The sequence below is a fragment of the Carcharodon carcharias genome (assembly GCF_017639515.1).
Source record: "Carcharodon carcharias isolate sCarCar2 chromosome 36 unlocalized genomic scaffold, sCarCar2.pri SUPER_36_unloc_2, whole genome shotgun sequence".
Lineage (NCBI taxonomy): Eukaryota > Metazoa > Chordata > Chondrichthyes > Lamniformes > Lamnidae > Carcharodon > Carcharodon carcharias.
Window position 1 is genome coordinate 2221574 of NW_024470737.1, and position 16836 is coordinate 2238409.

The 16836-nt window shown below is 55.4% G+C and overlaps 1 protein-coding gene across 3 annotated transcripts in view; it reads left to right on the forward strand.

The window, feature by feature from the left end:
• Window positions 1–16836, forward strand: part of LOC121274429 (rho guanine nucleotide exchange factor 2-like) — a 120754-nt gene that overhangs the window by 91672 nt on the left and 12246 nt on the right. For all 3 annotated transcript variants that reach the window (XM_041181759.1, XM_041181758.1, XM_041181760.1), the window contains exons 12-15: window positions 8159–8235; window positions 9006–9184; window positions 11095–11159; window positions 13104–13292. In XM_041181759.1, the coding sequence (XP_041037693.1) occupies window positions 8159–8235; window positions 9006–9184; window positions 11095–11159; window positions 13104–13292 (510 nt within the window). The remainder of the gene's footprint in view (window positions 1–8158; window positions 8236–9005; window positions 9185–11094; window positions 11160–13103; window positions 13293–16836) is intronic.

Here is a 16836-nt window from a genome sequence, read left to right on the forward strand (position 1 = left end):
TCTCAGGGAGATATCTGTACACTGACTGGTGTCTCTCAGTCTTTCTCTCTCAGGGAGATATCTGTACATTGACTGGTGTCTCTCAGTCCCCTATCTCTCTCAGGGAGATATCTTTACACTGACTGTTGTCTCTCAGTCCCGTCTCTCTCACGGAGATATCTGTACACTGACTGGTGTCTCTCAGTCCCTCTCTCTCTCAGGGAGATATCTGTACACTGACTGGTGTCTCTCAGTCTCTCTCTCTCTCAGGGAGATATCTGTACACTGACTGGTGTCTCTCAGTCCCTCTCTCTCTCTCTGAGTGATATCTGTACACTGACTGGTGTCTCTCAGTCCCCTCTCTCTCTCAGAGAGATATCTGTACACTGACTGGTGTCTCTCAGTCCTCTCTCTCTCTCAGGGAGATATCTGTACACTGACTGGTGTCTCTCAGTCGCTCTCTCTCAGGGAGATATCTGTACACAGACTGGTGTCTCTCAGTCCCTCTCTCTCTCAGGGAGATATCTGTACACTGACTGGTGTCTCTCAATCTCCTCTCTCTCTCTCAGGGAGAAATCTGTACACTGACCTGTATCCCTCAGTCCCCTCTCTCTCAGGGAGATATCTGTACACTGACTGGTGTCTCTCAGTCCCCTCTCTCTCTCTCAGGGAGATATCTGTACACTGACTGGTGTCTCTCAGTCCCCTCTCTCTCTCTCAGGGAGATATCTGTACACTGACTGGTGTCTCTCAGTCCCTCTCTCTCTCAGGGAGATATCTGTACACTGACTGGTGTCTCTCAGTCCCTCTCTCTCTCAGGGAGATATCTGTACACTGACTGGTGTCTCTCAGTCTCTCTCTCTCTGAGATATCTGTACACTGACTGGTGTCTCTCAGTCCCTCTCTCTCTCAGGGAGATATCTGTACACTGACTGGTGTCTCTCAGTCTCTCTCTCTCTGAGATATCTGTACACTGACTGGTGTCTCTCAGTCCCCCTCTCTCACAGGGAGATATCTGTACACTGACTGGTGTCTCTCAGTCCCTCTCTCTCTCAGAGAGTTATCTGTACACTGACTGGTGTCTCTCAGTCCCCTCTCTCTCTCAGGGAGATATCTGTACACTGACTGGTGTCTCTCAGTCCCCTCTCTCTCTCAGGGAGATATCTGTACACTGACTGGTGTCTCTCAGTCCCCTCTCTCTCTCTCTCTCAGGGAGATATCTGTACACTGACTGGTGTCTCTCAGTCTCTCTCTCTCTGAGATATCTGTACACTGGTGTCTCTCAGTCTCTCTCTCTCTGAGATATCTGTACACTGACTGGTGTCTCTCAGTCCCTCTCTCTCTCAGGGAGATATCTGTACACTGACTGGTGTCTCTCAGTCCCCTCTCTCTCTCAGGGAGATATCTGTACACTGACTGGTGTCTCTCAGTCCCCTCTCTCTCTCTCTCTCAGGGAGATATCTGTACACTGACTGGTGTCTCTCAGTCCCTCTCTCTCTCAGGGAGATATCTGTACACTGACTGGTGTCTCTCAGTCCCCTCTCTCTCTCAGGGAGATATCTGTACACTGACTGGTGTCTCTCAGTCCCTCTCTCTCTCAGGGAGATATCTGTACACTGACTGGTGTCTCTCAGTCCCCTCTCTCTCTCTCTCAGGGAGATATCTGTACACTGACTGGTGTCTCTCAGTCCTCTCTCTCTCTCAGGGAGATATCTGTACACTGACTGGTGTCTCTCAGTCCCTCTCTCTCTCAGGGAGATATCTGTACACTGACTGGTGTCTCTCAGTCCCTCTCTCTCTCTCAGAGAGATATCTGTACACTGACTGGTGTCTCTCAGTCCCCTCTCTCTCTCTCAGGGAGATATCTGTACACTGACTGGTGTCTCTCAGTCCCTCTCTCTCTCAGTGAGATATCTGTACACTGACTGGTGTCTCTCAGTCCCTCTCTCTCTCAGTGAGATATCTGTACACTGACTGGTGTCTCTCAGTCCCCTCTCTCTCTCAGTGAGATATCTGTACACTGACTGGTGTCTCTCAGTCCCTCTCTCTCTCAGGCAGATATCTGTACACTGACTGGTGTCTCTCAGTCCCTCTCTCTCTGAGATATCTGTACACTGACTGGTGTCTCTCAGTCCCTCTCTCTCTGAGATATCTGTACACTGACTGGTGTCTCTCAGTCCCTCTCTCTCTCAGTGAGATATCTGTACACTGACTGGTGTCTCTCAGTCCCTCTCTCTCTCAGGCAGATATCTGTACACTGACTGGTGTCTCTCAGTCCCCTCTCTCTCTCAGGGAGATATCTGTACACTGACTGGTGTCTCTCAGTCCCCTCTCTCTCTCAGGGAGATATCTGTACACTGACTGGTGTCTCTCAGTCCCCTCTCTCTCTCTCTCTCAGGGAGATATCTGTACACTGACTGGTGTCTCTAAGTCCCCTCTCTCTCTCTCTCTCAGGGAGATATCTGTACACTGACTGGTGTCTCTCAGTCCCCTCTCTCTCTCTCAGGGAGATATCTGTACACTGACTGGTGTCTCTCAGTCCCCTCTCTCTCTCAGGGAGATATCTGTACACTGACTGGTGTCTCTCAGTCCCCTCTCTCTCTCTCTCTCAGGGAGATATCTGTACACTGACTGGTGTCTCTCAGTCCCCTCTCTCTCTCTCTCTCAGGGAGATATCTGTACACTGACTGGTGTCTCTCAGTCCCCTCTCTCTCTCTCAGGGAGATATCTGTACACTGACTGGTGTCTCTCAGTCCCCTCTCTCTCTCAGGGAGATATCTGTACACTGACTGGTGTCTCTCAGTCCCTCTCTCTCTCTCTCAGGGAGATATCTGTACACTGACTGGTGTCTCTCAGTCCCCTCTCTCTCTCTCAGGGAGATATCTGTACACTGACTGGTGTCTCTCAGTCCCTCTCTCTCTCAGGGAGATATCTGTACACTGACTGGTGTCTCTCAGTCCCCTCTCTCTCTCAGGGAGATATCTGTACACTGACTGGTGTCTCTCAGTCCCTCTCTCTCTCAGGGAGATATCTGTACACTGACTGGTGTCTCTCAGTCCCTCTCTCTCTCAGGGAGATATCTGTACACTGACTGGTGTCTCTCAGTCCCTCTCTCTCTCAGGGAGATATCTGTACACTGACTGGTGTCTCTCAGTCCCCTCTCTCTCTCTCAGGGAGATTTCTGTACACTGACTGGTGTCTCTCAGTCCCTCTCTCTCTCAGGGAGATATCTGTACACTGACTGGTGTCTCTCAGTCCCTCTCTCTCTCAGGGAGATATCTGTACACTGACTGGTGTCTCTCAGTCTCTCTCTCTCTGAGATATCTGTACACTGACTGGTGTCTCTCAGTCCCTCTCTCTCTCAGGGAGATAGCTGTACACTGACTGGTGTCTCTCAGTCTCTATCTTTCAATAAGATATCAGTATACTGACTGGTGTCTCTCAATCGCTCTCTGTCTATGAGATATCTGTACACTGACAGGTGTCTCTCAGTCCCTCTCTCTCTCAGGGAGATATCTGTACACTGACTGGTGTCTCTCAGTCCCCTCTCTCTCTCAGGGAGATATCTGTACACTGACTGGTGTCTCTCAGTCCCCTCTCTCTCTCAGGGAGATATCTGTACACTGACTGGTGTCTCTCAGTCCCCTCTCTCTCTCTCTCTCAGGGAGATATCTGTACACTGACTGGTGTCTCTCAGTCTCTCTCTCTCTGAGATATCTGTACACTGACTGGTGTCTCTCAGTCTCTCTCTCTCTGAGATATCTGTACACTGACTGGTGTCTCTCAGTCCCTCTCTCTCTCAGGGAGATATCTGTACACTGACTGGTGTCTCTCAGTCCCCTCTCTCTCTCAGGGAGATATCTGTACACTGACTGGTGTCTCTCAGTCCCTCTCTCTCTCAGGGAGATATCTGTACACTGACTGGTGTCTCTCAGTCCCCTCTCTCTCTCAGGGAGATATCTGTACACTGACTGGTGTCTCTCAGTCCCTCTCTCTCTCTCAGAGAGATATCTGTACACTGACTGGTGTCTCTCAGTCCCCTCTCTCTCTCTCAGGGAGATATCTGTACACTGACTGGTGTCTCTCAGTCCCTCTCTCTCTCAGTGAGATATCTGTACACTGACTGGTGTCTCTCAGTCCCTCTCTCTCTCAGTGAGATATCTGTACACTGACTGGTGTCTCTCAGTCCCCTCTCTCTCTCAGTGAGATATCTGTACACTGACTGGTGTCTCTCAGTCCCTCTCTCTCTCAGGCAGATATCTGTACACTGACTGGTGTCTCTCAGTCCCTCTCTCTCTGAGATATCTGTACACTGACTGGTGTCTCTCAGTCCCTCTCTCTCTGAGATATCTGTACACTGACTGGTGTCTCTCAGTCCCTCTCTCTCTCAGGGAGATATCTGTACACTGACTGGTGTCTCTCAGTCCCTCTCTCTCTCAGGCAGATATCTGTACACTGACTGGTGTCTCTCAGTCCCCTCTCTCTCTCAGGGAGATATCTTTACACTGACTGGTGTCTCTCAGTCCCCTCTCTCTCTCAGGGAGATATCTGTACACTGACTGGTGTCTCTCAGTCCCCTCTCTCTCTCTCTCTCAGGGAGATATCTGTACACTGACTGGTGTCTCTCAGTCCCCTCTCTCTCTCTCTCTCAGGGAGATATCTGTACACTGACTGGTGTCTCTCAGTCCCCTCTCTCTCTCTCAGGGAGATATCTGTACACTGACTGGTGTCTCTCAGTCCTCTCTCTCTCTCAGGGAGATATCTGTACACTGACTGGTGTCTCTCAGTCCCCTCTCTCTCTCAGGGAGATATCTGTACACTGACTGGTGTCTCTCAGTCCCCTCTCTCTCTCTCTCTCAGGGAGATATCTGTACACTGACTGGTGTCTCTCAGTCCCCTCTCTCTCTCTCTCTCAGGGAGATATCTGTACACTGACTGGTGTCTCTCAGTCCCCTCTCTCTCTCTCAGGGAGATATCTGTACACTGACTGGTGTCTCTCAGTCCCCTCTCTCTCTCAGGGAGATATCTGTACACTGACTGGTGTCTCTCAGTCCCCTCTCTCTCTCTCTCTCAGGGAGATATCTGTACACTGACTGGTGTCTCTCAGTCCCCTCTCTCTCTCTCAGGGAGATATCTGTACACTGACTGGTGTCTCTCAGTCCCTCTCTCTCTCAGGGAGATATCTGTACACTGACTGGTGTCTCTCAGTCCCCTCTCTCTCTCTCAGGGAGATATCTGTACACTGACTGGTGTCTCTCAGTCCCTCTCTCTCTCAGGGAGATATCTGTACACTGACTGGTGTCTCTCAGTCCCTCTCTCTCTCAGGGAGATATCTGTACACTGACTGGTGTCTCTCAGTCCCTCTCTCTCTCAGGGAGATATCTGTACACTGACTGGTGTCTCTCAGTCCCCTCTCTCTCTCTCTCTCAGGGAGATATCTGTACACTGACTGGTGTCTCTCAGTCCCTCTCTCTCTCAGGGAGATATCTGTACACTGACTGGTGTCTCTCAGTCCCTCTCTCTCTCAGGGAGATATCTGTACACTGACTGGTGTCTCTCAGTCCCCTCTCTCTCTCAGGGAGATATCTGTACACTGACTGGTGTCTCTCAGTCCCTCTCTCTCTCAGGGAGATATCTGTACACTGACTGGTGTCTCTCAGTCCCCTCTCTCTCTCTCTCTCAGGGAGATATCTGTACACTGACTGGTGTCTCTCAGTCCCCTCTCTCTCTCAGGGAGATATCTGTACACTGACTGGTGTCTCTCAGTCCCCTCTCTCTCTCTCTCTCAGGGAGATATCTGTACACTGACTGGTGTCTCTCAGTCCCCTCTCTCTCTCAGGGAGATATCTGTACACTGACTGGTGTCTCTCAGTCCCCTCTCTCTCTCTCTCTCAGGGAGATATCTGTACACTGACTGGTGTCTCTCAGTCCCCTCTCTCTCTCTCTCTCAGGGAGATATCTGTACACTGACTGGTGTCTCTCAGTCCCCTCTCTCTCTCTCAGGGAGATATCTGTACACTGACTGGTGTCTCTCAGTCCCTCTCTCTCAGGGAGATATCTGTACACTGACTGGTGTCTCTCAGTCCCCTCTCTCTCTCAGGGAGATATCTGTACACTGACTGGTGTCTCTCAGTCCCTCTCAGTGAGATATCTGTATACTGACTGGTGTCTCACAGTCCCTCTCTCCCTCAGGGAGATATCTGTACACTGACTGGTGTCTCTCAGTCCCTCTCTCTCTCAGGGAGATATCTGTACACTGACTGGTGTCTCTCAGTCCCTCTCTCTCTCTCAGGGAGATATCTGTACACTGACTGGTGTCTCTCAGTCCCTCTCTCTCAGGGAGATATCTGTACACTGACTGGTGTCTCTCAGTCCCCTCTCTCTCTCAGGGAGATATCTGTACACTGACTGGTGTCTCTCAGTCCCTCTCTCTCTCTCAGGGAGATATCTGTACACTGACTGGTGTCTCTCAGGTGGGTAATGGAAGTGAGTGTTATGGAAAGATTACGTGTTTAATGGATATAGGGAGAAGTTGGGAGTGAGGAATGTGGGGTGATGGTGGAAAGGTGGGAGTGAGGCAGATGGGGAGATAAAAGCAAAAAACTGCGGATGCTGGAAATCCAAAACAAAAACAAAAATAGCTGGAAAAACTCAGCAGGTCTGGCAGCATCTGCGGAGAGGGACACAGTTAATGTTTCGAATCTGAATGACTCTTCAACAGAACTAAGGAAAAATAGAAAAGAGGTGAAATATAAACTGGTTTAAGGGGGGCTGGGACAGGTAGAGCTGGATAGAGGGCCAGTGATAGGTGGAGATAACCAAAAGATGGGGAGATGTTGGGAGTGAGTGATATGGGGAGATATAGGGGGGTGAGGGATTTGGGGAGGTGGTGGGAGCGAGGGATATGGGGGGAACGGAGGGAGTGAGGAATATGGGGAGATGGAGGGAGTGAGGGATATGGGAGACGGAGGGTGAGAGGGACATGGGGAGACGGAGGGAGTGAGGGACATGGGGAGACGGAGGGTGAGGGATAAGGGGAGACGGAGGGTGAGAGGGATATGGGGAGACGGAGGGAGTGAGGGACATGGGGAGACGGAGGGTGAGGGATAAGGGGAGACGGAGGTGAGAGGGATATGGGGAGACGGAGGGTGAGAGGGACATGGGGAGATGGAGGGTGTGAGATATAGGGGGAGATGGAGGGAGTGAGGGATATGGGGAGACGGAGGGAGTGAGGGACATGGGGAGACGGAGGGTGGAGAGGGACATGGGGAGACGGAGGGTGAGAGGGACATGGGGAGACGGAGGGTGAGAGGGACATGGGGAGACGGAGGGTGAGAGGGACATGGGGAGATGGAGGGTGAGGGATAAGGGGAGACGGAGGGTGAGAGGGATATGGGGAGACGGAGGGTGAGAGGGACATGGGGAGATGGAGGGTGTGAGATATAGGGGGAGATGGAGGGAGTGAGGGACATGGGGAGACGGAGGGAGTGAGGGATATGGGGAGACGGAGGGAGTGAGGGACATGGGGAGACGGAGGGTGGAGAGGGACATGGGGAGACGGAGGGTGAGAGGGATATGGGGAGACGGAGGGTGAGAGGGACATGGGGAGACGGAGGGTGAGAGGGATATGGGGAGACAGAGAGTGAGAGGGATAAGGGGAGACGGAGGGAGTGAGGGACATGGGGAGACGGAGGGTGAGAGGGATAAGGGGAGACGGAGGGAGTGAGGGACATGGGGAGATGGAGGGAGTGAGGGACATGGGGAGACGGAGGCTGAGAGGGATAAGGGGAGACGGAGGGTGGGAGGGACATGGGGAGACGGAGGGTGAGAGGGATAAGGGGAGACGGAGGGTGAGAGGGACATGGGGAGACGGAGGGTGAGAGGGATATGGGGAGACGGAGGGTGAGAGGGACATGGGGAGACGGAGGGTGAGAGGGACATGGGGAGACGGAGGGTGAGAGGGATATGGGGAGACGGAGGGTGAGAGGGACATGGGGAGACGGAGGGTGAGAGGGACATGGGGAGACGGAGGGTGAGAGGGATATGGGGAGACGGAGGGTGAGAGGGATAAGGGGAGACGGAGTAAGTGAGGGACATGGGGAGACGGAGGGTGAGTGGGATAGGTTGTGTTGTCCATGTTGAGCTGTCGGTCTCTTTTTCTGACTCTGTGTTCTCTCAGACATTCAGGTTCTGCTCCTCACGGATGTACTGATCTTCCTGCAGGAAAAAGACCAGCGCTACAGCTTCCCCGTGCTGGTAAGTGGCCATTTACTGACGCTCCCTTAGATCCAGGGCTGTCCCTGTGCTGGTGAGTGGCCATTTACTGACGCTCCCTTAGATCCAGGCCTGCCCCCGTGCTGGGGAGTGGCCATTTACTGATGCTCCCTTAGATCCAGGCCTGTCCCCGTGCTGGGGAGCGGCCATTTACTGACGCTCCCTTAGATCCAGGCCTGTCCCCGTGCTGGGGAGTGGGCATTTACTGACGCTCCCTTAAATCCAGGTCTATCCTGCAGCGCGAGTGCCCCCAGGAAGGGGCTTGGGCAGTGGGGGCAAAAGCAAACCCAGCCACCGGACCACCAGGCCGCGCCCCGCTCCCTCTGCCAAGCCCCAACACGGCGCCACCCAGGAAGATCCCAGTCTCCAGCCCAGGTCCAGACTGAGTCGGCTGATCTACGCTAGTTAGTGTCCATCAGCCTCAGTACCGCTGGGTGAGGGAGGGGGAGAACCAGCCGGAGAGAATGGGGCGGAGGGAACGTCTCACTCCCAATCGCTGCGCAGTGACCTCGCCACTGTTAGCGCTACCTGGGCTGGGGGGGCACACAAACAGGCTTGGTTGCGATGCCTCTCACAGTCGACCAGCCCACCAGTGCTCCCAGGCCCAGGCTGGCATCGGGTGAGAGGCTGGGAGGAGAGAGAGAGGCTGGGAGGTGCTATCTGGCAGGAGGGAGGGAGGGAGAGAGGGCGTATCGGTGCCCTTGAGCTGACTGACCCACCCTTCTGCCTCACCCCCCCACCCCCCTCCACAGGAGAACAAGCCGGCCGTGATCCCGCTCCACAAACTCATTGTCCGGGACATCGCCAACCAGGAGAAGGGGATGTTCCTCATCAGCACTGTGGCCCAGGCTCCTGAGATGTATGAGATCCACACAGCTTCCAAGGACGAGAGGAACACCTGGATCAAAGTCATCCAGCAGGCGGTCAATGTGTGAGTGTCAGGGTAACTCCGGGCGCCAATGTCCTGGGCCCCTCCCATTACAGGCGCCAATGCCAGGTTCCAGGGTGGGGGAGGTGGGTGGTCTCAGCTGGTCATTTGGCACTGGTCAGTGATAAGCGGTGGGGGTGATACACACACATCTCAGAGTTCAGTTTACTCAACACCCTGGAAAGTAAGGTTTCTATTGCCATATCTCTCTCTCTCTCTCCCTGTCTCTCTCTCTCTGTCTCTTTCTCTGTCTCTTTCTCTCTTTCTCCCTGTCTCTCTCTTTCTGTCTCTTTCTCTCTGTCTGTCTCTCTCTCTCTCCTGCTCTCTCTGTCTCACCCTCTCTCTCTTTCTTCCTCTCTACCCCTTTCTCTCCCTCTCTGCCTCTCTCTCACTTACTCTCACTTTCTCGCTGTCTCTTGCTCATTGTCTGTCTCACTTTATCAGTGTCTCTCTCTCCCTCCCTCTCTGTCTCTTTCCCTCTCTCTGTATCTCTCTCTCCCTCTGTCCCTCTCTCTGTCTCTCCCTGTCTGTGTGCTTTTCTCTCTGTCCCTCTCTCTCTACCTCGATGTCTCTGTCACTCTCACTGTCTCGCTCTCTGTCTCTCTCCATCTCTCTCTCTCGCTTTATCTTTCTCTCTATCTGTCTCTCTCTCTAACCGTCTCTCTGTCTCTGTCCCTCTCTCTCCGTCCCTCTCTTTCTCTACCTGTCAGTACTAAGGGAGCGCCTCACTGTTGGTCGGTCAGTACTGAGGGAGTGCCGCACTGTCGGAGGGTCAGTACTGAGGGAGCGCCGCACTGTCAGAGGGTCAGTACTGAGGGAGCGCCACACTGTCAGAGGGTCAGTATTGAGGGAGCGCCACACTGTTGGAGGGTCAGTACTGAGGGAGCGCCACACTGTCAGAGGGTCAGTACTGAGGGAGTGCCGCACTGTCGGAGGGTCAGTACTGAGGGAGTGCCGCACTGTCGGAGGGTCAGTACTGAGGGAGTGCCGCACTGTCGGAGGGTCAGTACTGAGGGAGTGCCGCACTGTCGGAGGGTCAGTACTGAGGGAGTGCCGCACTGTCGGAGGGTCAGTACTGAGGGAGCGCCGCACTGTCGGAGGGTCAGTACTGAGGGAGCGCCGCACTGTCGGAGGGTCAGTACTGAGGGAGCGCCGCACTGTCGGAGGGTCAGTGCTGAGGGAGTGCCGCACTGTGGGAGGTGCCATCTTTCAGGGTGAGACGTTAAACTGAGGCCCCCATCTGCCTCCTCGGTAAAAGATCCCACGGCTGCTATTGGAAGGGGAGTGGGCCGGGGCAGGGAGAGGCGGGTGGGAGATCTCCCCGGTGTCCTGGGGCCCGATGTTTATCCCTCAACCAACATCAACAAAAGAAACAGGGTCATTATCACGTTGCTGTCTGTGGGAGCTTGCTGTGCACAGATTTGTCTATTGGATTTGAGCTCTCTGTGTCTCAGTTGTTAGAAGGAGGTAAGCTGAATTCTCTCTCTCTGTCTCTCTTTCTGTCTCCCTCTGTTCTCTCTTTCACTCCTTTCTCTCCCTCTCACTCTCTCTCTCTGACTCAATCTTCCTCTCCCTCTCTGTCTCTCTCTCTCTTTCTCTCCCTCTCACTTTCTGTCACACTCTCTCTCTCTGATTCTCTCTCTTACTCTTTCCCTCTCTCTCCCCCCTCTCACTTTCTGTCACTCTGTTTCTGACTCAATCTATCTCTCTGATTCTCTCTTTCCCTCTCTCTCACTCCCTCTTTTCCTTTCCCTATCTCCCTCTTTCCCTCTCTCTCACTCACTCTCTCACTCACTCTCTCCCTCTTTCTCTCTCTTTCCCCCTCTCTCTCTCTCTTTCCCTCCCTCTCTCCCTCTTTCCCTCCCTCTCTCCCTCTTTCCCTCTCTATCTCACTCTCTCTCTCTGTGTTACAGGTGCCCTGAGATGGATGATTTCTCAATGGAGATTGAAACGAAGGAAATCCTGAAAGAGTTGTCAGGTACTCGAATCCCTTCAGCCCCTAAACAGCTCCGAGCGTCCTCCCAGCCCAGAGTGCGGAGGGCGGGGGGTTTGGTTCAGGGTCGGGGAGGGGGTTTGGTTCAGGGTGGGGGGGTCGGGGGGTTGGTTCAGGGTGGGGGGGGGATTGGGGGGGGTTTTGGTTCAGGGTGGAGGGGGATTGATTCAGGGTGAGCTGGGGATTGGGGGAGGGGGTTTGGTTCAGGGTGGGGGGGGATTGGGGGAGGGGGTTTGGTTCAGGGTGGGGGGGGATTGGGGGAGGGGGTTTGGTTCAGGGTGGGGGGGGATTGGTTCAGGGTGAGCTGGGGATTGGGGGAGGGGGTTTGGTTCAGGGTGGGGGGGGATTGGGGGGGGTTTGGTTCAGGGTGAGGGGGGGTGGATTGCGAGGGGATTTGGTTCAGGGTGAGGAGGAAGATTGGTGGAGGGGTTTGGTTCAGGGTGAGGGGGGGATTGGGGGAGGGGGTTTGGTTCAGGGTGGGGGGGTGGATTGGGGGGGTTTGGTTCAGGGTGGGGGGGGGATTGGGGGAAGGATTTGGTTCAGGGCGAGGGGGGATTGGGGGATTTGGTTCAGGGTGAGGGGGGGATTGGGGGAGGGGGTTTGGTTCAGGGTGAGGGGGGATTGGGGGAGGGGGTTTGGTTCAGGGTGAGGGGGGGATTGGGGGAGGGGGTTTGGTTCAGGGTGAGGGGGGATTGGGGGGGTTTGGTTCAGGGTGAGGGGGGGATTGGGGGGGTTTGGTTCAGGGTGAGGGGGGATTGGGAGGGTTTGGTTCAGGGTGAGGGGGGGATTGGGGGGGTGGGTTTGGTTCAGGGTGGGGGGGGGTTTGGTTCAGGGCGAGGGGGGATTGGGGGGGTTTGGTTCAGGGTGAGGGGGGATTGGGGGGTTTGGTTCAGGGTGGGGGGGGGTTTGGTTCAGGGTGAGGGGGGGATTGGGGGAGGGGGTTTGGTTCAGGGCGAGTGGGGATTGGGGGGGTTTGGTTCAGGGTGAGGGGGGGATTGGGGGAGGGGGTTTGGTTCAGGGTGGGGGAGGGGGTTTGGTTCAGGGCGAGTGGGGATTGGGGGGGTTTGGTTCAGGGCGAGTGGGGATTGGGGGGGTTTGGTTCAGGGCGAGTGGGGATTGGGGGGGTTTGGTTCAGGGCGAGGGGGGATTGGGGGGGTGGGTTTGGTTCAGGGTGGGGGGGGATTGGGGGGGTTTGGTTCAGGGTGGGGGGGGATTGGGGGGGTTTGGTTCAGGGTGAGGGGGGATTGGGGGGGTTTGGTTCAGGGCGAGGGGGGATTGGGGGGGTGGGTTTGGTTCAGGGTGGGGGGGGATTGGGGGGGTTTGGTTCAGGGTGGGGGGGGATTGGGGGGGTTTGGTTCAGGGTGAGGGGGGATTGGGGGGGTCTGGTTCAGGGTGAGGGGGGGATTGGGGGAAGGATTTGGTTCAGGGCGAGGGGGGATTGGGGGGGTTTGGTTCAGGGTGAGGGGGGGATTGGGGGAGGGGGTTTGGTTCAGGGCGAGTGGGGATTGGGGGGGTTTGGTTCAGGGTGAGGGGGGATTGGGGGGTGGGTTTGGTTCAGGGTGGGCGGGGGATTGGTTCAGGGTGAGGGGGGGATGGGGGGGGTTGGTTCAGGGTTGGGGGAGGAGGTTTGGTTCAGGGTGAGGGGGGGATTGGTGGGGGGTTTGGTTCAGGGTGGGGGGTGGATTGGGGGGGGGGGTTTGCAGGCTGTGACTTAATCTCTACAACCTTCCCTCACCATGTGCAGCCTGTGCTGTCGGAGTCTGTCCCTCATTTCCTCCTCCTCCCACACTCCCTCTCTCTCTCACTTCTTTCCCTCTCTCTCTCTACCCCCTCTCCCTCTCTCTCCCTCCCTCTCCCCCCACCCTCTCTCCCTCTGTCTCTACCCCCACACGGTTTCTCACTGACCCGATTGCCCCTCCTGTTGTGCAGATGAGATCCAGCAGAGGGATCGGAGTATCACTGAGCTGCTGGAGCAGAGGGCCAGCCTCTTCCTACAGATTCTGCAGCTGAAGGCCTGTGAGGAGCTAGCTCCAGAGTTCAGCAGCCGGAAGCTCTTCCGTTCGGAAGCCAGCGAGTGCCCCAGGGGGGAGAAGCTCATGAACGATGCCATGAAAGAAGGTAATGGGGAGGAATGGGAGGTGGGCAGGCAGCAGCCTCTGTGCCCTGTGCCCGTGCAGCGACAATGCCAGTCTGGGAGCCGGAAGGCAGAGGAGTGGCACCCACCCTGAGGTTGTGGGCCCAAGGCTGGCGTGGGGGGAGAAACATGCCACCCGCCCCCCCAACTTTGTCAGGGTCAGTGGCGGACTTGGCTTTGGGAGCCTGTGGGTATCCCCCCCTCCCCCCATTATCCAGGGAGGGGGGCAATCTCCCAGAATACTGAGGTCGCTGATCGAGGCTATTGGAGGCGAGGGGAGGCACTGGGCAGAAGCTGGAGATCCTACCGGGAACGGGAATCGAGGCAGGGGTGGGGAGGACGCTGCGGAAGGAGGAATATCAGATTCACTCATTCACAGGATGTGGGCATCGCTGGCCGGGCCCAGCATTTATTGCCCAGTCCTAATTGCCCCTTGAGAAGGTGGGGGTGAGCTGCCTTCTTGAGCCGCTGCAGTCCCTGTGGTGTAGGTACACCCACCGGGCTGTTAGGGAGGGAGTTCCAGGATTTGGACCCAGCGACAGTGAAGGAACGGCCGATATATTTCCAAGTCAGGATGGGGAGGGGCTCGGAGGGGAAATCCAGGTGGTGGTGTTCCCCCATGTGTCTGCTGCCCTTGTCCTTCTAGATGGTAGTGGTCGTGGGTTTGGAAGGTGTTGTCTAAGGAGCCTTGGTGAGTTGCTGCAGTGCATCTTGTAGATGGTACACACACTGCTGCTACTGTGTGTCGGTGGTGGAGGGAGTGAATGTTTGTGGATGGGGTGCCGATCAAGCGGGGCTGCTTTGTCCTGGATGGTGTCGAGCTTCTTGAGTGTTGTGGGAGCTGCACTCATCCAGGCAAGTGGGGAGTATTCCATCCCACTCCTGACTTGTGCCTTGTAGATGGTGGACAGGCTTTGGGGAGTCAGGAGGTGAGTTACTCACTGCAGGATTCCCAGCCTCTGACCTGCTCTTGTAGCCACAGTATTTATGTGGCTGGTCCAGTTCAGTTTCTGGTCAATGGTAACCCCCAGGATGTTGATAGTGGGGGATTCAGTGATGGTAATGTCATTGAACGTCAAAGGGTGATGGTTAGATTCTCTCTTGTTGGAGATGGTCACTGATGGCCGGACATAAGTTGGGAAGTAACTTTGCGATAGAGATTGAGGGTGGATTGTGATTCATGATGGTAAGGGGCAGGAAGCTATTTGTAATAGATTAGCATATCACGCATACTCGTTAAAAACCATGGTCACAGGGGATTAGGTTGTCTCTTTGCGGCTAAGTCAACCGCAAACGAGAGGCTTGTGCTGGCCGACTCCTGTTCTGTGGGGTAGTCTCCCTGTTGGATTTGGAGTGAGGTGGGAACTGCTCTTTCCTGTATAAGGAGCTCTCTTGGAGCGAGTGAGAGGAGACTCTGAGATGGGGCAGTGGGAGTGAGTGTCTGAGGGAGGGAGGGAGGTGTGTTTGATTTTTATTGGTTTGATTCCAGCTAGGCCAGCATTTATTGCCCGTCCCTAATTACCCTTGTACAGGGGCAGTTAAGAGTCAACCACATTATCGCAGATCTGGAGTCACCTGTAGGCCAGACCGGGTAAGGAGGGCAGATTTCCCTCCCTAAAGGGGATCAGTGACCCAGATGGGTTTTTACAACAATCGACAATGGTTTCATGGTCATCATTAGACTTTTAATTCCAGATTTTTTATTGAATTCAAATTTCACCATCTGCTGTGGTGGGATTCGAACCCGGGTCCCCAGAGCATTACCCTGGGTCTCTGGATTACTAGCCCAGTGACGATACCACCACAGCAAGGCCTCCCTCCCCAGGTGTCAGCCTTACGGGAGCCAATTGGAGACAGAGGGCAGAAGGGAAGGGTCATGTCTACAGACATGAAGGATGATCGTGGGGAGGTCAAGGGTTACAAAGGGGAAGTCAATGGGAGTCAAGGACGATGAAGGGCAAGTGAGAGGGGGTCATGGGTGATGGAGGGCAGGTCGAGGGTAAGAGTGGGGGTGGTCGAGGATGATGGAGGGCAGGTTGAGGATGAGGAAGAGTGGAGGACGATGGAAGGCAGGTTGAGGATGAAAGGGGGGGTCGAGGATGATGGAGGGCAGGTCGAGGGTGAGAGTGGGGGCAGTCAAGGATGATGGAGGGCAGGTTGAGGATGAGGGAGGGTGGAGGATGATGGAAGGCAGGTTGAGGATGAAGGGGGGGTCGAGGATGAAAGGTGGGTCGAGGATGAAAGGGGGGTCGAGGATGATGGAGAGCAGGTCGAGGGTGAGAGTGGGGGTGGTCGAGGATGAGGGAGGGCAGGTTGAGGATGAGAGAGAGGGGGGACGAAGATGATGGAGGCCAGGTCGAGGGTGGGGGGGTCGAGGATGATGGAGGGTAGATCAAGGGTGGGGGGGTCGAGGATGATGGAGGGTAGGTCAAGGGTGAGAGAGATGGGGTTTGAGGATGATGGAGGGCAGGTCGAGGGTGGGGGGGTCGTGGATAACGGAGGGTAGGTCAAGGGTGGGGGGGTCGAGGATGATGGAGGGTAGGTCAAGGGTGAGAGAGATGGGGTTTGAGGATGATGGAGGGCAGGTCGAGGGTGGGGGGTTTGAGGATGATGGAGGGCAGGTCGAGGGTGGGGGGGTTGAGGATGATGGAGGGCAGGTCGAGGGTGAGGGGGGGTCGAGGGTGGGGGGGACGAAGATGATGGAGGGCAGGTTGAGGGTAACAGAGGGGGTTTGGGGGGGAAGGCAGGTTAGGTGTGCTGACCAATGGTAATGGGGGAAAGTTCTAGAGTGAATGATCGTTGGTCAAGGGTGATGGGGTGACAGTGGGGTCAAGGGTGACAGAGGCCAAGTCGAAGGTGATTGAGGGAGGGTGGTGGCCTCCGGATCCAGGGTAGGGTAGAGGAGTGGTGGGGGTGGTGACTGATGCGGGAAGGAGATTCTGCCCACCTTTTTCACTCCGTATCGTCCCACGGTCGGTGGAGGAGGGGGCCATATTGACGGGAGAGACAAGGAGTTGGGAAGCGGTCAGGGGCTCAGGACATTAAGGTTAGGGATCAAGGGGTCAGGGTTTAGAGTTTCTGGGGATGGTTCAAGGAGTCAGGGCAGGGGTGAGGGTGCCGGGAGAGGTCAAAGGGTCAGGGAGGTGGTCAGGGGTCAAGGTTTCAAGGGAAGGCTCAAGGAGTCAGGGCAGGGGGTCAGAGTTTTGAGTTGGATTCGAGGGATCAGGGAAGGGGTTGGGGGTCAGGGAGGGTTCAAGGGGTGAGGGAAGGGTTCGGGGGGTCAGTGAGTCGGGAAGGGGTCAAGGTGTCGGGGGAAGGTCAAGAGGTCAGGCTGTCAGTATGTTTGGGGGGTTCAGGGGAAGGGTCAAGGCGTGGAGATCTCGGGTGTCGAAGGGAGGGGAGAGGTCAGGGTTGGTGTTGGAGTTTGAGGGAACAGGAAGGATGTTTCCTGGAGGCGTGGCCGGGGGCTGTGGGGATGAAGGGTAAGGGAGAGGGGAGACGGGGGTAAAAGTGAGAGGGAGGGATGAT